General features: G+C 45.7%; 1 protein-coding gene across 2 annotated transcripts in view; it reads right to left on the bottom strand.

Annotated features, from left to right (window-relative positions):
* Nucleotides 1-22,948, bottom strand: part of CYTIP (cytohesin 1 interacting protein) — a 50,517-nt gene extending 27,569 nt beyond the window's left edge. The window contains exons 1-3 of one of the 2 annotated variants that reach the window (XM_068245751.1): nucleotides 22,920-22,948; nucleotides 16,609-16,852; nucleotides 4,807-4,862 (exon numbers count right to left, since the gene is read on the bottom strand). In XM_068245751.1, coding sequence (XP_068101852.1) covers nucleotides 4,807-4,862; nucleotides 16,609-16,776 — 224 coding nt within the window. In that variant the 5' untranslated portion in view covers nucleotides 16,777-16,852; nucleotides 22,920-22,948. Of the gene's footprint in view, nucleotides 1-4,470; nucleotides 4,672-4,806; nucleotides 4,863-16,608; nucleotides 16,853-22,919 lie in introns of those variants that run through there. The other variant, XM_068245752.1, reaches the window with a different exon arrangement.
* Nucleotides 22,949-23,323: the final 375 nt, after the last annotated feature.

Raw genomic sequence — 23,323 nt, 5'->3', positions numbered from 1 at the left:
CACATATATATATATATATATACATATACATACACACACACACACACACACACAGTAAAAGAACTTTAAACTCTCAAAAACGAAAAGTATTGTTTTTCGTAAAAACGATTAATATCATTTTTAAAAACATATCGTGCATAACCAGGCGCCATTATTTGGCTGGCGCCATTTTTAACTGGACGCGGCTGGGGAGCTAAGGATAGGTAGAGGCTAGCTGGGGAGCTTGGGATAGATACAGGCTGGCTGGGGAGCTAGGAGTGTGTACCAGACTGGCTGGGGATGAGTTCTAGGCTGAATAGGGTAGCTGGGAAGCTCCCCATGCCTTTTCTGCACCACCACCAGGGGACAGGGTGATCTATGTTGTGTGTTGGCCTGACTTTGCTGGCTGACTTTGATTCTGTTGGTGGTATTGTAGAGTCTTTACCTGTTTAGCACATTCCAAAATATGATGCTCCCAACTCCTGTGAGAGGTTGATTGTCGCAGACTCACAGTGGTCGGCGCTGGGTTGGTGGAATTTGGCATGGCCGGAAGTGCTATGCGCATGACGTAAATCATGATGTCAATGCGCAGGGCTCTCTCGTCCGTGGGCATGCAATCAAGGACTCAGATTACACCAGGAGCTATGAACCAGGGAGCAAGATGGCTAAGAGCGACCACAGCTCTGAGCTTCTGATAACAGCCACCATAAACTAGACACAATGGTTGATCTGTGCGACCGCAGCACTGAGCATCTGATGTCCACCACACTGAATAGACAGGGACAGACAAATAGACAGACAGTAAGGAATGTTTGCCAATCTAATCGCAACCACAGCGATAGCAAACATTCACACAGGCACAAACAAGACAAACAAAAGGGAGTGTAACTAATAGCAACCGCAGCTATAGTTACGTCCACAGGAACCAAACTAGCAGGAACACTACCAGTCACCAACATGGTGATGGCAGTGTGCAAGCTATCAGGACTTCACTGTTCCCCCGCAGGTACAGCAAACGCCCACGCAAGCAAGGCAAGGTTAAGCAATACAATTCACACTTCTCAGGAAGGACCCAGTAACCAGCTAAGGCAGAGCTGAATGCTATGACAGGCAAGGTGTGAGAGGAGGATGAGACTTTTCTATTAGGGCTCGTTCCCACTATCGCGAATCTGCATGCGTCCAACGCATGCAGATCCGCACATGTAATGCAAGTGGATGGGCCTGTTTCCACTGTAGCGTTGTTGAGGTGCGTTTTTTTCAGCGTGAAAAAAACGCACAAAAGAGCCAACGATTTCGCCTGCGTCGGGAATCCGTGCGAATCGCCGCTAATGTATTTAATAGTAAAAACGCATGCGTTTGTTACATGCGTTTTTACCCGCGATTTCGCGTGCGATTTCGCACCTTTTTCAATTTTATTTAGCCCTGGCAGTGTCATGGTTAATTTCGCATGGCACCCTGCCATGCGAGATCGCATGCGAAATCGCGGGTAAAAACGCATGCGGAAACTCATCAGCATGCGTTTTCACAAGCGTCGGAATGCGGCCAAAATCGCGTCGCAACAGTGGGAACGAGCCCTTAACATCACCCAATGAGAGCAGGCATGCAAATGCCCACACAGCTGAATGGTAATCACCCAATCCTATGCTAGCCTGATTGACGAATACAGGCTGACTGCAGATGGAAAGAACTCTCATTACAAATGCATGCAAAATTATGCAGCAACATGCATGCAGGGCATGCAGAGCTGTCTTGCTGCAGTTCATGCTACAGGAGAGATCCTGACAACATGTTATGAGAGCCAAAATGTATACACCCAAATTCAGCACTGTTAGCCAAAGTAGAAGCTGGGAATTGGAGATGGTGGAGTTTTACATACTGTGTTTTGCAGATTCTGGAACTTACATTAAAAAAAAAGGAATCTACATGCAAAGAAACTGAAACAATGTTACTTTGCTGACAATTGACGTCATTTGCCCGAGGTTCTCTTTTCAGTGTCTGCCAGGTGTCGAGCTCTCAGCTCTGCGAAAGTTTCACTTTGACTAATTATGTGTCTCATTGTGTCACTCATGTAGTGCCAAGGGCAAACGGTCCCCTTCATCCCTGCGTGCCTTCAGCCCACACACTCATCACCCTGCCAGCGGATCTCATACAAAAAATAAATAATTAGGCTGGTTTACTAATGTTCTCCAGACTAGAAATGATTATTATTATTGATTTATATAGCGCCAGCATCTTCCGTGGTGCTGTACAACAGCATGCAGGGTATAACAATACAAAATAAACAATACAACAGTTAATACAAGACAAGAGTGAATAACAGCTGATGCAGCGAACAAATTAAAGGGGCACTATGGCGAAAAATTGTAAAATTGTAAAATATGTATTTTATACAAATAGATATACAAAGATATACAAATAACAAGTATGTTTTTTCCAGAGTAAAATGAGCCATAAATTACTTTTCTCCTATGTTACTGGCACTTACAGTAGGTAGTAGAAATCTGACAGAAGTGACAGGTTTTGGACTTGTCCATCTCTTTATGGAGGATTGTCAGGGATTTATTTATTTTCAAAAGCACTTGGTGAATGGCAGTTGCTCTGTCCAACTGCCAAAAAACTGTGTAGTGAGCGGGGAAGCTGGCCAGCATCATTGCTTAAATCCTTTTTAGGGAGTATCTTTATAAAGAATAAAAGCCTTGCTGAGAATCCCCTATGAAGAGATGGACTAGTCCAAAACCTGTCGCTTCTGTCAGATTTCTACAACCTACTGTAAGTGACAGCAACATAGGAGAAAAGTAATGTATGGCTCATTTTACTCTGGAAAAATATGTACTTCTTATTTGTCTGTTTGCACATATTGTAAATTTTAAAATGTTTTGCTATAGTGCCCCTGTAACTACAGATTGTTACACAAGGGTGCGAGATCTGCACACAGCATTGTGAGACAAAAGAGGAAGAGCACCCTGGCCCAAATGCCTTAAGTCTAAAGGTATGAGGGATAAGTCAATAGGTAAAGGGAAGCTGTGTATGAGGTGGTAGAAATTGTGGTCAGTGGCCGAAGTACAACGACAAACGAACGATATCGGCACGATAAGAAAATCCAACAGGATGAATCATGTCGAGCGACAATCGTTACAAAACTATAGTGTGTACAGTTATCTGCCGAGAACGATCGTTACAAGGGCCAATGCGCCTGCGTTGGATTCTGCCCAGCTTCCGTACTTCCTGTGTAGCACGACCCGTAAAGATTGTTACATTACAAATTACAAATGCAGCAACAGTTTCCCCAGACACCAGAAAATAAACGCAATGTGGGCAGCATTTCAGCAGAAAATAACACAATGTGGGCAACATGTAAGCAGGAAATAACGCAATGTGGGCAACATTTCACCAGAAAATAAAACGCAATGTGGGCAACATTTCAGCAGTAAATAAATGCAATGTGGGCAACATTTCCGCAGTAAATAAAACAAAATGTGGGCAACATTTCACCAGAAAATAAAACACAATGTGGGGAACATTTCACCAGAGAATAGTAAAAGACATAGTAGCAGAAGTTAAAGTAGCAATAGAAGTACAGGTAGTAGTAGTAGTAGTAGTAGTAGAAATCACCGTAGTAGTAACACAGCTTGATGTACTGATTGATGGGAAATGATAATTCAGGAACAGTGCAAAAATTAAACACCCTATCTTCAGAAGAGTTTCCAACCCTAGTTCACACCTTCATCATATCACGGTTGGACTATTGGAGACATGTTATTGCAGTGCCCTCTATACAGCGAGTGCTGTGATTACAGCGCAGGAGATTTGGGCGCGGCTGGCGCCACCATAGGCTGTAATAGGAATTACGGCTATAGCGGCGCACAGTCAGAAACTTTGGCACCTTTAGAAGACGGAGCTGAAGTTGCTTCTAAAATACTTTGTTTTTTTCTACCTACATATATTGTTTGGCTAACACGGTACAGAAACATTTTTACTTCTAAAATACTGTAATTCGCATTCCAGCAATAGCTGGAAGTCGAATTACATTATTCTCCACTATCCACTTGGACCTGGAGGGGGAATAGTATTTAACGCCGCCGGGAACTTATGCAGAAGCAGGATAAGCCATATACCGGCTGTACCCTGTGCCCAAGTCTCCCGGCGGCCCATTCATATGTATACCTATACAGGCCTTCCAAATAAAGACCTGCACTGCCTGAAGCTAGTACAGAATGCTGCTGCAAGACTGTTACAAGCCAACCCCGCCATTGCCACATAACACCAATCCTTTGCTTACGCCACTGGCTACCCAGAAAATAGAGAATCCTCTTCAAAGCCAGCATGCTAACATTCAAATCCCTACATGACCTAAGCCCCGGATACCTGAATGATTTGTTGCAACTGTGTCAACTCCCACAACCTCAGATCAACAGGATCTATTAACATGATTATTTCTAGAGTCCAACAAAAAACCTTTAGAGCAAGAGCTTTCTGTCATGCTGCCCCTACCTTTTGGAATTCCTTGCCATACTCAATTAAGACAGTTCCAATCCTGAAGGCGATTAAAGCAAAACTGAAAAGCCACCTGTTTAGTATGGCATTTATAATCGCTTAACTTTTTCCCCCAAACCACAACTATGTACTGATCTGAGACAAACTTATATGCTTTGTGTCATATGGGAGAAAAGCGATTTACATATGTTTTGTTATTTTTGTAGCTATAGCAACAGCAAATAGTAGCAACAGTATTAGCAGCAGCAGCAATAATAGTAGTAGTAGTAGCCATAGCAACAATTGTGGTTGTAGTAGTAAGCACAGTCAGAGATTATGCATTATGTCACCAACCTGTGCGGTTCTGATCCAGTAGAGTCTACGAGTGAGTTGGATCTTGACTTCACAAGCTAAAAATAAGATACAGCATTTTATATGCATAAATTCTGACATCATGACATGTTTTAATACATGATTAATTCAGCCAGTGTTATTTTCATTTCATCAAGTCCCAGGCTTCTTGGAAGGAAGAGAAATGATTAACGTGCACCTGAACTCCATTGCAAAAAAAGCTATTGATGACTTTCCTTCGCAAAGATGATTCCACATACATTTTGTTTGCACAACTGCAGTTCTGCTCAATGGAATTCCCCATCTTTCATTGTTAAATCTTTCTGTGAATCTCTGTAGATTTGACTGCACTGAATCACTTTTTGACCTGGTTATTCACCTCTAATGTAAACAAACTTTTGTCAGGGGAGCAGCAGAAGCAAAGATAACCGTTTAGTATCTACAGCAGCTTAGGTGACACCTGACAAATAACCCCAGCCGTTCAGAGTTCCCGAAAAAAGCAAAATAACAGCCCCAATGGAACAGATACAGCAGATTGTTTTGTTCTGGCCAGCAAGGCAAGATAATTAAAACAAACTTTAGTTATGTAGAATGTAACACTTATCAGCTCAAGTGAATGAAGTAATATAAGCGTGAACAGAGGTGCCAGCAGGATAAAAGGTACTAACAAGTTTAAACTTCCTCAGGAGGTGGAGGTAGACTAGCCTCCTTGAAGTAGACAAGATACTGTCAGCTTTTTAACAACAGGTTTATTTATATACTCCAGACAACCATGCAACGCGTTTCACAGGTATATTCCTGCTTCATCAGGCAATAACAAATAGGAGTACACGCAGTACAGTCTCAAGGTCACGATAAGCGCCACTTTTGTGAGTATATACACTATAATTATCAAGTAAATGAAGCTTTAGGGAAGGGGTAGTATGGAGATGGGTGGTTGTGCTGGTAGAGAAGAGATTAGTAAAGAGGATCTGTGTCAAAATGTATTTAGAACGTTAAAACATGTGCATATATAATGCGTGACAATAACAACTGCCTGCTTTCATTTATTAAATCTCTGAATTTTCTCTCTTGTCACAGGAAGTGTGTCTCTCTGCACTTGCTTTCCTCTGTGTACATGAGTTAGAGGCCTGTGGGGGTCTTAGGCCCGGTTCACATTAGCGGTGGCTATCCGGAATAGCCGTGCCGGAGCCGCACCGCATGCTGGCCGGACGAAACGGACGCACGGCATAGCAATGTAAATCTATGCCAGGGTTCACATGTGTCCGTTTCGTCCGGACCGGAGCCGGACCGGATCCGGACTCCGGTGTCCGTTCCAACATGCGCTATTTTTTGGTCCGGCTCCTCCGGCAGCCGTATCCGGGGCGGAGCCGGACTGCACCATCCGGCCAATGGAAACCAATGAGAACCGGAGAGCGCACAACACACTGGCAAAAAATCCGGATGTTCTACCCCACTTCCTATGCGGATTTTTGCGGCGATATTGGCTGGGGACACATGGGCAAGCATTTTGGAGTGGAGCAGCACAGCTGGATCCGGATCCGGAGATGTTGGCAGCATGTCGGAGGTGGAGGTGAGTGCTAAACAGCAGAGGGCCTGATTCCACAGGTCCCCCTTCTGCTGACCTCCCAGACCCCAACATTTTTTTTTGTTTTTATACAGGTTGTTACTCTTTAAGAATCCGGATCCGGACCGCAACCGTGTTCATACCGCACGGAAACCGTATGCAACCGGACCGGATCCGGACAGGAACCGTACGGTTCAGGTCCGATCCGGCTCCGGTGCGGTCCGGACATCCGGTGCGGTTTTTGCAAAACCGCAAGTGTGAACCGGCCCTAATTTTTCAGACCCGCACCCAACCCGCACCCGCTTTCTTTTCACAAGTACCTGCACCTGACCCACAGACCCTCTACCCGCACCCAACCCGCAATCCAATTTACATCAAAATGGGTACTCGAGCCCGTCCTGCATTTCGGGTAACCCGCGGGTACCCGACCCAATACAGGCCTCTAACGTGAGTATTTTCCTACACTGTCCTCAAACTGCTACTGATGAACAAAAATAATACACATTTAAAAAATGGCTTTTCAACAGACCAAAAAGTCAGGGGTAACATCAGCTGTTCTCACCTGAGCTAAGGAAAGCAAACGCAGAGACACACACTTCCTGTGAGACTGTGACCAGATACAACAGTCAGAAATATTAAACATTCATGCACAAGCTTGTAAACCATATGTTTGGTATGTTAGTACCTGGTGTAGAGAGCATACAGTGCTAAAAACGTTGTCCACTTTAGCTATGATGCTTTGTTAATAAAGTGATTTATTGCATTATGCAGCTTACGAAACTGAGATTGGGCTATATTTCTTTTATGCTAACAGTCCACTGTTTTGCTATAGTTATAGTGAACCAGAGATGAAGCACCCTTGTGTATTTTACCATATATATCAGTAAGAACATTAGAGAAAACACTTGCCATGCTCTCTGTTTCATCCTCACTGCTAAAAGTGTCTGTTTCAGCTGTGATAAGAATCCTGGACTGAGCATTCAGTCTGGCTTTGCAGGGAATAATTATAGCTGAGCCATTATAGCAGAGCCACAAGGGGGCAGGCTTGGGCTTGAAAAGACACCAGAGAAGATAGACTCAGCTATAATCTTTCCGTAGCAAAGCTAAAAGCTAGACTGAATGCTCAGTCGGGGATTCTTATATGAGGTGATAACAGTCAGATTAAACAGAGAACAATAAAACAAAGAGCAGATTAGGTGTTTACTGTCATGTTCCCACTGATTTATATGGTAAAATACAAGAGGGTACTTCTTCTCTGGTTCTCTTTAAATGGACAGTACTATAAAGATGGTCAAATGAGGAAGCTGTTAATAGCTCATAAAACCATCTATTTTCCTTAAAGTGTAACTGTCGAGCATAAAATCAAAACTCAATTCTTTATTTTTATCTGGTAAACAAGTAATAAGGATGCTAACCAGACAATCCAAAAGTTAAAATCACGATTACTTTTCTTGTTGATAAATGATCATTCCCCAGTTTACCTGACTCTTATTTGGTACACACAAAATTTGGTACACACAAAGGAAGTTGCAGGGCATGCTGGGTTGTCCTTTTTTGCTTCTCTACTTCCCCTCAGACTTAACTAATGCAGCCTGATTGGCTGAAGCCTCTTTCCCTCCTGTTTTCCCCTTCCACACCTCTGTTCTTCTCTGATTGGCGAAGATTTCTCATGCTGAGACAATGCACTTTCTATAGTGAAGGGCGGGCAAATCAGGAGAGTAAGGGAGGAAATTACACCAGGATTGGCTTCAAAATAGCCATAGCTAAAATGGGAAATGCTAAGAAAGATTTTCTCTTTTTTACTGTAGAAAAATCACTAAAATCAAAACGTGGACAGTGCAATACATGTCATGTAAGTAGAGGAAGTATTTATCTACTTATATATGTGTTGTTGTTTTTTTCTGAGATAGTATGGCTGACAGCTCCTCTTTAAGACTCTCCTTAAAGTAAAACCGTTTGTGACAAAATGTGATCATTTCAGAACTTTTTGAAAATTGAATCTCTATCAATTATGCAGACCAGAATGCCAAAGGAAAGTCAGTCAAACACCTGATGTGCATTTTTCTTCCAAGTGATGATAGCAATCTTTGTATTTGCCCAATCACAATATTAGAATTATATTTTTGTATGAGCATTCAATGTGTAAAATAAACTGCTGCCTGCAGGTGTCACTGTTGTCACTCCAGTTTAATTGAACTCACCAGTACTGTTGAAGCAGTGGTGGTGTTTATAATCAGACAGACAGATTCACAATGGACAAGAAATCTGATATTCCTGCTGCAATCCATTTGTAGAGATGCATACACAGGCACAATTACTGTCGCTGTTAACAATGGTGCATCAATCAACTATCATGCAAAAGTTCATTTATTTCAATAATTCAACTTAAAAGGTAAAACTAATATATGAAATATGAACCCTTTTTAGGTGTTTTGGATTAATTAGCTGATTAGAGTCTGACACTTTGAGCCTACATAGGCAAATGCAAGGGGGGGGGGGGGATTACAGATGCCCAGAATCCCCCCTCAGACCAGGGCAGTGCAGTGTCTGGGGACAGGCACAGGTTGAGACACCAGAATGCCTGCAGGCATCCTGCAGCTCACAGCCCAGACCCCTTTCTTTCCCTGCTACAGGTGACTTTGGATGGAGCGGCAGCGTGTGTACAGAGCAGAGCCGGGACAAGGTCCTCCAGCACCCAAGGCTGAGACACCAAAGTGCGCCCCTCCATCCCTCCACCCCAGCCGTCACACACTGATTGCTATTAGACTAAGAGGCACCCCAGGGCCCCCAACACCTTAATCTCTAGTTATATGGCTTGTAGTCACTTCCATGTATCTCCTTTTCTTATTCCTTTCTGCTTCAAACACAATTAGGAATGACAGCTGAATGAATTGTGCGCCCCCTCCTACACTGCGCCCTGAGGCTGGAGCCTCTCCAGCCTATGCCTCGGCCCGGCCCTGGTACAGAGCATGGAGCAGCAGCATGTGTACAGAGCATGGAGTAGCAGCGTGTGTACAGAGCATGGAGCAGCAGCATGTGTACAGAGCATGGAGTAGCAGCGTGTGTACAGAGCATGGAGCAGCAGCGTGTGTACAGAGCATGGAGCAGCAGCGTGTGTACAGAGCATGGAGCAGCAGCGTGTGTACAGAGCATGGAGCAGCAGCGTGTGTACAGAGCATGGAGCAGCAGCGTGTGTACAGAGCATGGAGCAGCAGCGTGTGTACAGAGCATGGAGCAGCAGCGTGTGTACAGAGCATGGAGCAGCAGCATGGAGCAGTGTGTACAGAGCATGGAGCAGCAGCGTGTGTACAGAGCATGGAGCAGCAGCGTGTGTACAGAGCATGGAGCAGCAGCGTGTGTACAGAGCATGGAGCAGCAGCATGTGTACAGAGCATGGAGCAGCAGCATGTGTACAGAGCATGGAGCAGCAGCGTGTGTACAGAGCATGGAGCAGCAGCATGTGTACAGAGCATGGAGCAGCAGCGTGTGTACAGAGCATGGAGCAGCAGCATGTGTACAGAGCATGGAGCAGCAGTGTGTGTACAGAGCATGGAGCAGCAGCGTGTGTACAGAGCATGGAGCAGCAGCATGTGTAGATACTGAGAGCATGGAGCAGCAATGTGTGTACAGAGCATGGAGCAGCAGCATGTGTACAGAGCATGGAGCAGCAGCGTGTGTACAGAGCATGGAGCAGCAGCGTGTGTACAGAGCATGGAGCAGCAGCATGTGTAGATACTGAGAGCATGGAGCAGCAGCATGTGTACAGAGCATGGAGCAGCAGCATGTGTAGAGAGTATGGAGCAGCTGTGTGTGAACAGAGCATTGAGCAGCTCTGGGGAACTTAACAGAGTCAGGTATGAACAGAGCCATGTGCCCTGTGTGAGAGCTTCATTTTCCCCTTCATTAGCAATGTTGACTGTCCTCATTATAATCTGTATCCAAACTACTCCTGATCGATCCCGTTGCCGATCGAGAGCAGATCGGTCATTTAGGAAATAATTGTCAGATCCTACCATATTATTATACTGCATTGTGCGTAGCTGAGAGAGACCTTTCAGGAATCCCAACGCCCCCTTCCTGAAAATCCTGGGTTTGCCCCTGGCCTCGAATATTGAACATTTTCACAATATTGTAATGGAATGAGATTTTGGTTATGAGGTTTTCATCATCACAATTATAACAAATAAAGACTTGAAATATCTCACTTTGCATGTAATGAGTCTATTTAGTATATTAGTTTCACCTTTTAAGTTGAATTGCTGAAATAAATGATCTTTTGCACAATATTCTAATTTTTTTAGTTTCACCTGCATACAGTATTTCTACATCTATTTGAAAAGGGAGCCTGGAAAAAAGGGCTCCTGGTGTAGCCCATATATACCAAATTTGGCTACAAAAAGGGCGCCTGGTGTAGCCCATATGCCAACATCGGCTACAAAGGGCACATGATGTAGCCCATATATGCCAACTGCGGCCACAAAGGGTGGTGTAGTCCATATGCCAACTTCTGCTACAAAGGGCACATGGTGTAGCCGAAAAAGCTAGATTTAGTTTATAAAAAGGATGCTGTTATAGGCAAAATGTTTTGGGCCCTAAAAGGGCTCTAGATATAGCTAAGAAAACTGATTATTATGACCTAACTGCACCCTACTCTCACACAGGACAATGATGGTGCCTAACCCTAACACCACAGGTGGTGCCTAACCCTAAGACCCCCCCCCCCCCCCAAGGTGGTGCCTAACCTTAAGACTCCCCTGGTGGTGCCTAACCCTAAGACCCCCCAGGTGGTGCTTAACCCTAAGACCCCCCAGGGGGTGCCTAACCCTAAAGTTGGCCATACACTGGTCGATTTGCCATCAGATTGGACCAACAGATAGATCCCTCTCTGATCGAATCTGATCGAATCTGATCAGAGAGGGATCGTGTGGCTGCCTTCGCTGCAGATTGTGAATCGATTTGAGGATGCCTAACCCTAAGACCCCCCAGGTGGTGCCTAACCCTAACCCCCCAGGTGGTGCCTAACCCTAAGACCCCCCCAGGTGGTGCCTAACCCCCCAGGTGGTGCCTAACCCTAAGACAGGTGGTGCCTAACCCTAAGACTCCTCAGGTGGTGCCTAACCCTAAGACTCCCCAGGTGGTGCCTAACCCTAAGACCCCCAGGTGGTGCTTAACCCTAAGACCCCCAGGTGCTGCTTAACCCTAAGACCCCCCCAGGTGGTGCCTAACCCTAAGACCCCCCAGGTGGTGCTTAACCCTAAGACCCCCCAGGGGGTGCCTAACTCTAAGACCCCCCAGGTGGTGCCTAACCCCCCAGGTGGTGCCTAACCCTAAGACCCCCCCCCCAGGTGGTGCCTAACCCTAAGACTCCTCAGGTGGTGCCTAACCCTAAGACTCCTCAGGTGGTGCCTAACCCTAAGACTCCCAGGTGGTGCCTAACCCTAAGACCCCCAGGTGGTGCTTAACCCTAAGACCCCCAGGTGCTGCTTAACCCTAAGACCCCCAAGGGGGTGCCTAACCCTAAGACCCCCCAGGTGGTGCCTAACCCTAAGACCCCCCAGGTGATGCCTAACCCTAAAGTTGGCCATACACTGGTCGATTTGCCATCAGATTCGACCAACAGATAGATCCCTCTCTGATCGAATCTGATCAGAGAGGGATCGTGTGGCTGCCTTCGCTGCAGATTGTGAATCGATTTGAGGATGAAACCGATCACAATCTGTGGTGGTGCTGCCCCTGCCCCCCCCCCCCCCCCCCCCCCCGCATACATTACCTGCTCCGCCGGCGCGTGTTCCGGCTGCACTGTCACCACTGTCTTATTCTCCGCTGGGCTCCGGGGTTCCGGCTGGCTTCACTTCTTTCTGTCAGGGGAAGTTTAAACAGTAGAGGGCGCTCTACTGTTTAAACTTCCTACCGGGACAGGAAGAAGTGAAGCCTGCTGGACTCCGCTGTATTGCGTCGGTCATCGGGCATTCGAACGCACTCCCGACCCGCCCGCGATCGCGAAAAATCTTCCGCACGGACAGATTGACGGGAATCGACGGGAACGGTTGATTTCAGACGGAAATCAATCATTTGCGTTTACGCATCGAATCGCATCATCACAGTGATCGAATCTGCTGTATATCCGCGGGAAAATCGTTAGGTGTATGGGCCCCTTAACACTCCCCTGGTGGTGCCTAACCCTAAGACCCCCCAGGTGATGCCTAATCCTAACCTCACCTGCACCCTCGAATCAAAAATTTCGGCTATAGAAGGGTGCCCTTTTGTAGCAGAATCAAAAACCTTGAATTCTTTGTGATATGCATAACGAGGAGTGTGGCAGGGGCATGGTTAGAGCTGTGGCAGGACATGTCCCTTTTTCCTATCTCAAAAAGTTGGGAGGTATGCTAAACATACATGCTAAACATAGATTCGGCTACAAAGGGTGCCTGGTGTAGCCCATATGCCAAATTCGGCTACAAAGGGTGCCTGGAGTAGCCCATATGCCAAATTCGGCTACAAAGGGCGCCTGATGTAGTCCATATGCCAAATTCGGCTACAAAGGGTGCCTGGTGTAGTCCATATGCCAAATTCGGCTGCAAAGGGTGCCTGGTGTGGTCCATATGCCAGGTTCAGCTACAAGGGGTGCCTGATGTAGCCGAAAAGCTAGTTTTAGTTTATAAAAAGGCAAAATTTGTTGGGCTATAAAAGGGCTCTGGATATAGCCAAGAAAAGTAATTACTATGACCTAACTTCTCCCTACTCTCACTCAAAACGCTCCCCTGGTGGTGCCTAACCCTAACCCCTCCTTGATGGTGCCTAACCCTAAGACCCCCCTGGTGGTGCCTAACACTAAGCCCCCCTACCCGCTTGAGATGCCTCATCTCAGCTATAAAAGGGTGCCCTTTTGTGGCAGAAACAAACACCTTGTAGCCGAAAACCTTGTAGCCAAATCAAAAATATGGGCTACAAAGGGGCGCCCTTTTGTAGCTGAATCGAAAACCTTGTAGCCGAAAGAAATCTTGGGAGCCCTTTTCACCACCTTGTAGCCCATATTTGAAGAAATAACATTGAAGTCTATGGTGAAGATCTTTTAATACAGATGGCTAAGGAGCCGGGGGCATCATTTGCTGTGGGGTGGGGGGGGCCCGGGTTATCTTTGCCCAGGGCCCCATTGTGGCTTGAATTGGCCCTCAAGGGGCTTTTACTCAGCTAACTGTAAATACTCAAGTACAACTTGACACAAGAGTAGATCCATTCCCTATAGGGTGGGGTTGCGGCGGGTCCAGTAGTGACGCCACAAGAGTAAACATGCGCCGTGCATGGTGAGCCTGGAAGTGAGGCATACTTTCACTGAAAAGCATGCCTCACAGTATAGTCACACCACAGGAGTATTATGCGGAGTGACCTTTCGTGACTGTTGCTGTGCGATTGTAAAGTGGCTGGATAGTGTACTGATTAAGGGCTCTGCCTCTGACTCCGGAGACCAGCACCTATCCAGTAAGGAGTCCTTGGGCTAGACACCCTAACTTTACTACTGCCTACTGAGCGTCCTCTAGTTGCTGCAGCTCTCACGCTTTGAGTCCACCAGGACGCAATGTAAATGTAATTTGTCTTGTATAACAATAGCACTGCAATGGACCACATCGAGTGGAAAAGGGCCTAAGAGATTTCAGACCCTTTTGGAATCAAAACAATAAAACATTCCTGGAGTTTGGATGTAATTTGGCCCCCCGGGATATGCACAGGATGCTATGCCAGGGGCTAGGAAGTTACCAGTCTGGCATGTTTTTTGGCGGGGGATGCAGGTCATGCTCAGCTGAGATGAAATAAAATGCAGCTACAAGCTTACATAGGCACCGTCCTTATATCACCTAAGAAATGTTATCATTCTGAGCCTGCTAATTAGACTCCGCCACCTATCAGCGTGTATTTCCTTGTCACATTAATTATCCATTTAGTGCTGTCACTGCCTACTCAGCTGACAATTACACTCATTACCGCCACATACTAAATTACAGGGTGACATTGTCTGCCTGATGCAGACTCCTATTAATCTACCTTCAGTTATTGTCTCAGACTTTTTATAACAGAAATAAAGGTACGCAGGAAGCAGAGATGCGAAAACGTTAAAGGATAATACACTTTTATAAATAAATATGCTAAATCAAACCCCCATTGCAATAGACCCATTATAATGCATTAAAGGACAACCGAGGTGACCTGTGACATGATGAGATAGACATGTGTAGGTACAGTGCCATGCACATAAATAACTAAGCTGTGTTCCTTTTTATCTTTTTCTGCCTGAAAGAGTTAAACATCAGGTATACAAGTGACAGTTTCTGTCGGGATTGGGTCAGTCTATAGCATTAAGGTAGCCATACACTGGTCGATTTGCCATTAGATCGACCAGCTGACAGATCCCTATCTGATCGAATCTGATCAGAGAGGGATCGTATGGCTGCCTTTACTGCAAACAGATTGTGAATCGATTTCAGCCTGAAACCGATCACAATCTGTGGAGCCGCCGCTGCCGCCTGTCCCCCCCCCCCCCCCCCGCATACATTACCTGAAGCTGGCTCCGCTGCTCCGGGTCCTCTTCTCCGCGCTGCACCCCGCACCGCATCCCAGCGTACACTGTGTCACTCCGTGACCAGGAAGTTCAAATAGAGCGCCCTCTATTTGAACTTCCTGGTCACTGGAGTGACACAGGAAGTTAATGTACGCTGGGATGGAAGCAAGAGAGAAGCGCGGAGAAGATGCGGAGAAGATGCCCGGGAGCCAGCGTCAGGTAATGTATAACTGTATCGGATCGGCCGCCGCTAGCGACGCGCTCTCTACCAGTGGGCGATCGATGGAAATAACACGCACTGCGCGATCGACGGACCGTTCCGATTTCGGGAGGAAATCGGATCGGCGGGTGCGTTTAGCGCAAACGATTGGCAGCAGATTCGATCCCAGTGATTTTGACCATTTCTATAAGTCTTCCATTCTGAGAAGTGTTAGTAGCACTTTGCTGGTGAATAGCTTGTCCTACAGCCCAGTTTGAAAAGACCCAAAACAATGATTAGTTTTTTTTGTGATTTGGGTAAATGTTGGGACCTCCACCAGAAAGTTAATGCTTCCCCTCGTTCACAGCCTTCAGGATCACAAGGGTTATTATTCAAATCAAGGAGCATTGTGGATTTCTTAGGTCCTTTCCTCATCCTCCAAAACTAAACTACTCCTGTCCTGGAGTTGAGGAAAAACAAAATCTGCTGTAGTTCTAGTATATTCCAGAGCTTCTTTCATGCAGGTTTGGAGAATATTGGTACTGAAGATTGCGAATGATCACTCACACCCAGGCCACCGCTTCTACAGAGCTTTTGGTCCATCTCCACCAGGACCTCAAGGCATAGGAGCATGTTTTCCCCTCAGCTGTCAACTTTCTGAACTCTTTCAACACATTGCGTTGCAACTTTACAACACAACACATCCTACTGTGAACTAATTTTTACAGAAGCATTACCTGGATAGGATATATACAAAGCTGCTGTCCAGCCTCCCTACAAGTTAACTCACTATTCTGGCAGTTGGACTGAGAAATTGCTACTCAAAAAAGTGCTTTTGTAAAAAGAAAGACAGCTGAGAATCCCCCATGAGGAGATATACTAGTCCAAAACCTCTCATATCTGTCACATTTCCACTATCCACTACTGTAAGTGACAGTGACATAAGAAAAAAAGTAATAAGTATTTTATCTTACTCTCAGAGAAATTTACATTGTATTGTACATATTTTACATTTTAATATATTTTATGATAGTTGTCCATTATTTAGTATTTATATAGCACCTACATTTCCAAAAGCGCAGCACAGAGTATATTGTATTGTCACTTTCTGTCCCTCAGAACAGCTCACAATCTAATCCCTACCATAGTCCTATGTCTATGTATGTATTGTGTAGTGTATGTATCATAGTCTAGAGCCAATTTAGGGAGATTCGGGGGAAAGCCAATTAAATTATTTGTATGTTTTTGGGATGTGGGAGGAAACCTGAGTGCCCGAGGGAAACCCACGCAGACACAGGTAGAACATACAAACTCCATGTAGATAGTGCCCTGGCTGCGATTCAAACCAAGGACCCAGCGCTGCAAGGTGACAGCGCTAACCACTACGCCACCATGCTGCCCACTGTCCTTTAACCAAACTACCTCTAGAGCAAATAAAAAGAATATCATGTTTGCTTTTTTGACTTTTGAAAAAAGGTAACTTACATGTTTGTGTCCCCTTGGCAACGTTGCCAGCGCGTTGGCCAGGCCGTGGCACCGGCCACCCGTGCCCCTGCTCCCCAGCGTTCTGGAACAAGTCTCGTAGTGACTCAGGACGAAGCTCTCTAGATGGAGTCCATTGCTGTTCGCGGTCCTGTGCCTGGCCATGGTCATTCTTTGCTCTTCAGATGAGTTTCATGCAGAAACAAGACATGACTGACTGCTGTAGGTACAAAACCAGTTTTCTCTGCTGTAGGAATAGAGACAGGCATTGCCTGCTGGTAAATGAGAGCGGAAATATCATGTTTGTGGTTTCCTATGTATAACTTGTAAGTATGCTCTGATACCAGGAGAGTGTTCTGTGTCACATTAACCCCCTCACAGCTGCCTGGTCTACTCACACTGAACACGCCTGTCCATTGCAAGTACTCCTATAGATTAAGGCAATATGTACAAGCACTCCGCTTTTGCCAGTCAAAACAGTGCTGTGTGGCAGCCTGAGGGCCCTTTTCCAAATTTCCACTAGAGCGATTGCGATTGCTGAATCGCGAAATCGCAAATCGCTAGGGATTTTTAAATCGCTAGGGTTGTTACTTTATCATAGAAATCACGAGAAGTATTTTCCACTACAGTGATTCGATTGGGAAATCGCAAATTGCAATCGCTTTCTGGAGCGATTTTTATAATGATAATACAATGCAAATGAAAATCGCAATCGCATAACAGAATTAATAAAAAAATCGCAATCGCGGGCGTTTGTGATTTGTGATTGCGATTGCTAGTGGAAAAGGGCCCTAGATCCTATTCTACACAAAGATAGTACAGATGGTTGGTATGGGCGTAACAATAGACCCTGCAAGGGATGCAGCCGCAGGGGGGCCCAGAAGCCACCGGGGGCCCGTGGGGGGAGACTTTTTTTCCCCTGTCCTGAGAGTTTGACAACTATGGGTACAGAGAGAAAAAGCTTTTTGTTCTCTGCACAGTTGTTCTAATGACTGCATCTGCTCAGCCACTGATAAGGAATCATACAATGTTGTGTAGACAAAGATTTGTAGACAGTCCCTATACAGCGTGCTGCAGGGTCTCGTGTACAGCACCCAGCACCCAACCTCTCCACTCTCTCCCCAAGTGCTCTGTACTGTAGTCATGCTGGAGAAGTCTGCAAAGCCAGTTCTGCTCCATCAGAGGAGGACAGAGTGAGTATAATAAGGTGAGGAAGGGAGTATACTCGTCTGTCAGTTTCCTGTGTGCGTTTTTCTGTATGCGCTTTCTGCACACCATGTGTGTCTGTATGTGTGAAAACGTTTTATCACAGAAGCTAAGATAATTGATAGAGAAAATGTGAGCAGTGCTTCACTGCTGTCTGTTTTTATCTGCATGGGGAAAACAAAAGTGTGGGTACTTATCCGTTAGCCGGGCGCATCCGGCAGGTGGCGCTAATTACTATTCCCCCTCCAGGCCGACATGGATAGTAGGGAAAGATGTAACTCTGGTGGAGTTTTGTCGCCACCTAGAGGATGCGCCCGGCTAACGGATAAGTACCAAAGTGTGCACTAGCCAATTGAATAACATTCAATTCTTTCAGTTCTCAGTTTACCAGTGCAAAAAGCGAGGAAGAGGGTGGAGTCCAAAGTACCGCAGGGGGGCCAGTGATTTTATAGTTACGCCCCTGGTTGGCAGTAACTCGGTGCTCCCAGCACTATAAACCTGCAGCCACACAAGTGCTCAACAAATGTAACAGGTGATCACAACCACAATCAATCGATATGTGGATCAGTAGTGGGTCATGGTCAACAGGAACCCACATACATCAAATCACTTTAAAACACAATTCCAGTGCAAGATCAGAGAAGTGCCCATTCTCCAGATCCCGACCAGGCTATTTTTTAGAATTTAAGATTTAACCACTTAAGGACCACTGTGGTCCGTAAGTAGTTAACAGTAAATAAATATGGCAGCCTCCATATACTTCTCACTTCAGCTGTCAACATATGTGGTCAGTATCAGTGCATTATTCTTAAAGCGGACCTGAACTCAGAACTTCCTCTTTTTTCTAAAAGATAAGCAACAGCATAATAACCTTCAAAGAAAAACATTTATTTGTTACAAATACAAATCCTGCAAAAAATCTGCAGTGTTTCTGCGGTGACGAGAAAGCCAACTGACACAGCTGAGAGATCAAACTACAGTTGTGATTAGTCACAGATGAAGGGGAATTAGACGGGCTAAACTCTCTAAATACATACAGGGAGCATTTCTCTGTTTTCCTTCCATCCTGTGCAACAGTTCAGGTCCACTTTAAGTGTGCTACAAGCCCTTATATTTTGTTTTATTTTTGTTTGTTTTTAATGCAACTTTTTTTAAAATGTAAATGTACCCAACTTCCCAATTACTACAAAGAGGTAGGCCCCTTTCAGGCGTTAATGAACAAAGGCTAACCACGTTCACATACTAATGACACAATCTTGATTGTACAATCTTACCGCAGCTATAGGTGGCCATTAACGATATGTTTCCTTGGACGTTTGATTCTCAGATTTGATTGTAATATGTATTGAATTGGAAAATCGATTGTCTGAAGAATCGTATCATTAATGCTTACCTAATGTAATATAAGGGCCTACTTAAAATATCTGTTCAGAGTATATTCACTCAGTTTACCCTTCTACTAAAAAGATGGTGTAATATTGTACAATCAAAAAGATTGTATCATTAGTGGGCACCTTAAAGCGGAACTGAACTCAGAACTCCCTTTCTGCTCTAAAAGATACACAACAGCATAATAACCGTTAAACAAAAAAACATTTCTTTTTTCCATCTGATACAAATCTAAAAATAAATCTGCACTGTTTCTACTTCCTGATTCATGCAAGCAGACATATTGTTTAAAGCCTGCACTTTCAAATGGGCTTATCTGCCATCTCTGCCATGGCAGTCATGTGACACAGGGGAGAGATCAAATTACAACTTGTGATTATACACAAATGAGGGGGAATCAGACAGGCTAAACTTTCTAAATACATACAGGGTGCATTTCTCTCTGTTTTTCTTCTGTCCTGTACAAGAGTTCAGGATGGACGGCTGCTGGTGGCTTATTTTGCCGATGTAAACCTTTTCCTGTTACTGAAGGCAATTTAGCAGGAAAGTGTTTGGCATTGGTTCCCGACATTTAATTGTTGTGATGTGTTTTGAGCTCTTAGGGGGACACGGAATCATGAACACAGCCAACGTTAGCCGCTTTACGCAGCATCTCTGAAAATAAAGTCAGTGTTTGCGCAATTGATGGCAATCAATGGTAAATGCTTTTGATTGCCAAACACCGCAGCCGCCATGTAAGAAGGTGTTACACGTGTGTCGCCACATCAACCGGCTTCCTCAGAGACCGCATGGTCTCTGAGGAAGCGAGTTGATCCGCGACACACATGGTCTCTGAGGAAGCCAGTTGATCCGCGACACACGTGTTCTCTGAGGAAGCAGGTTGATCCAGCGACACACGTGTAAGACCTATTTACATGGTGGCTGCGGTGTTTGGAGGGAGGGCGTAGTGCAGGTGGTTTTGTACTGCATATTTTCATAGTGCTCAGACTCTCTCTGGACTTAGAGCTCTTTGACTGTTGCTCCATATGATACATAAGGGTTACCTTGGATATTTCTACTTAATTTTACCGGTGCTTGATCTGGCTTGCACTTTGTGTCACATTAGGCATTGTTTGATATTTAAACTTTTTGGCTAGCACTGTATTTATTCCACGAGTGATTTTTATAGAGCCTTATGTGACAACGTTATATTTGCACCTTGGACTTTGCAAATTTGCACTGCGGATTTCCGCAACTACTAATGTGTTGTGAGTGATATATAACATATTCCCGTCACTATTTGTATTTATTCATGGCCTGTACTATGTGATTTTGATATCCCCTGTATGCACAGATGTATAGCCCCCTATACTGTTTTCTATTACTTTTTTTGCTCCAACCGCATTTATCATGCAGCCACCAATCCCCATTGTGGATTTTTAATCTGTCTTATCTCTTTCCCTTTCCTGTAGTTTCCCTGCGTGGAAACTCTGTATGTGCCTAAGTGTTTTTTGATTTGTGACATATCTACTTAATAGTATTGAAGATAATTAATGATTATAAATAGTGCGTTGTGAGATCTTTTTCCCCTATTGTTAGACAAATGCTTTGAGTTGAATGCTGCCATTCATCTAAATGTGGGACACGGTGGATCCCGGCAGTGAACGTCGTGCGCAGCCACTGGCAGTCGCCCATGTGATCCAGCCCTTCGTATGCTAAGACTTTAAAGGAAACCTGTAGCAACAGGAATGTGACTATTTTGCTGACCCTCTGCCTCTATTACTATGTGGGTAGTTGATCCAGAGCTGGAAGGCAGGTTGGGTTCTGATTCAGACCAGATTTCCTTGGCTGCATGCTTGTTCCAAAACATAAGCTTGACCACCCTTCAACAGGCATGTTCTGAAGGCTGGTTTTATGGCTCACTGGTGCGTGTGTGGTCCGATGCCCCGCCCCATCTCATGTCAATCATTTGACCCTGTGTAAGAGTGTGCCAACAGGGTCACATATGCATAGCTCCGCACGCCCCTCACTGTCCCTTGCCCTGTAACATACCCCCTGCTGGACAGGAAATACATCACTGGGATTCCCCATCGTATTCCCATCTGCACTGCGCTGCCGCCACAAGCATGTTTAAATTGCCTGCATCTCCCATTGACTTACATTACTTCTGCCGTCACTACGTCGCAGCAGAAGTCAAATGGTAATGCGCTGTTGACATTGCGGCAGCTTGTCAGCCGATCGGGCTCTTCCAGCACAACCCGACGCCGTAGCCGTGCTAGGCCTAATTTCCTTGCATTGCCGTTGCGTTACCCTGCGGTAAAACAGGGTAGCTCAATGAAGCTAGGCAGCTTTGCAAGACAAGTGTAAAAGTGGCCTAAAGGGAACCTGAAGAAAGAGGTATATGGAGGCTGCCATATTTTTTACAATCCTGTAGATATACTATGTAGGCCTCTAGAATGGGGGGAGAAGGGTGCATGGCATGGTGCACAGTGGAGAGGTACAGAGTGTGGGGATGTGAGGAGAGCAGGGCCCTCGTCCTGCATTCAGTCAAAACCATCCACCTGGCTAATCGCTCACGCACCGAGGGACATCAGCAGGGCCAGGGGCGTAGCAATCGCCGTAGCAACCATAGCTGTTGCTATGGGACTGCCCGAGCCCTACGTCACAGGGGGCCCACAGCAGTGTTGCCAACGGGTGTCTGCCCTGTGAGCAGGAGGAGAGCAGTGGAGGGAGAGTAGTGGGCAGCGGCGAAGAAGGGGGGCCATCTCCCCCCCCCCCCTTCCCTCACCTTAGGGCTCTCCCTCTCTCGCTCTCTCCTCCAGAACTAAGTGCTGTGCGGCGTTTGGCAGAGGGGCGGAACTTACATACATATACTGGGCACATATACCCCTGGCAACCTGTTCTGGGGACATCTCTACCCCTGGCTACCTGTTCTGGGGACATCTCTCCGCCTGGCTACCTGTTCTGGGGACATCTATACCCCTGGCCACCTATTCTGGGGACACCTATAGACCTGGCTGCTTATACTGTACTTAGAGGGGTGTGGGAATGTTGGGGTGGATTGTCCTGGAGGAATGTTTGGGTGGGAGGTCCGAGGTCCGTGGGGTTGGAAGGTCGTGGGGGGGGGGGGGATAAAAATGTTTTGCTATGGGGCCCAGTCATTTCTAGCTACGCCCCTGAGCAGGGCCGCCATCAGAATTTTCTGGGCCCCCATCAGAATTTTCTGGGCCCCATACTGGGCAAACCTACTGGGCCCCCCTTACTCTTCTGTGCTGCCTCCACATGTCAAAACACAATCTGGTAGGTAGCTTGTAGTAGCAGGTAGGTAGTGATAGGTGTACCAGGGCCCATGTGGAAGTGTCACTGTTTGGGCCCCGAGTATCTTGGGGCCCTGTACAGCAGTACCTCCTGTACTGCAATGAAAGCGGCCCTGGGCATCAGGGGCAGCCGTACACATGCTGGATTTTTGGCCCTGACCGTCTGCCTTGGCAGGGGTCAATCTAGTGTGTGCACAAGGCCTAAGGCTATGAAACACAACTGTTCCATAAAATAGGGTCTGAACCTTCTAAAAGGTATCTGCCACTGGGTAGAAGAAGTTTGCAACCATTGCCTGTGTCAAATCAGAACAAAAAGCAGACTGCTAAAAAGGTTAGATAACTAAAAATAAATATTTCATTGTTGTTTTACTTACTTTTTTGTGCGTTTTAAATTAGTATATCTTTATACTACTAGCTTCTTACCTTGCATACAGATGCAGGTTCCTCCGGCGCTCTCGCAGATGGGCTGCTTCGTTCTCTATCGCTTACACACAGCCTCCTCCTACACACCCAGTAACCACAGTTTCCCACCATCACGTTCAGATAGAATGCTCATCTCACTCTTCTCTGGGGACATCAGATATTACTCTTCAGCTGTGAAATTTATCAGCTAGTTACAGTCATTTGCGGGTGTGTCTACTTCTACAACTTCAGCTGCATCAAATGTAAATTGTGAGAAATTAAAATGAATGAAATTAAATTTAGCGAGCAAATGGTAGTGTACATAAAGTGGCTATGTAATGTAAAATATGTCTTGTGTCAACTGTGAAGCATGGTAGTGGGATTACAATGTTCTAGGACTACTTGGTTGTCTCAGGGTCCAGGCG

Source organism: Hyperolius riggenbachi, chromosome 7, assembly GCF_040937935.1.
Source record: "Hyperolius riggenbachi isolate aHypRig1 chromosome 7, aHypRig1.pri, whole genome shotgun sequence".
NCBI lineage: Eukaryota > Metazoa > Chordata > Amphibia > Anura > Hyperoliidae > Hyperolius > Hyperolius riggenbachi.
Note: the sequence above shows the minus strand (reverse complement) of the source record. Positions and strands in the feature narration are given on the sequence as shown.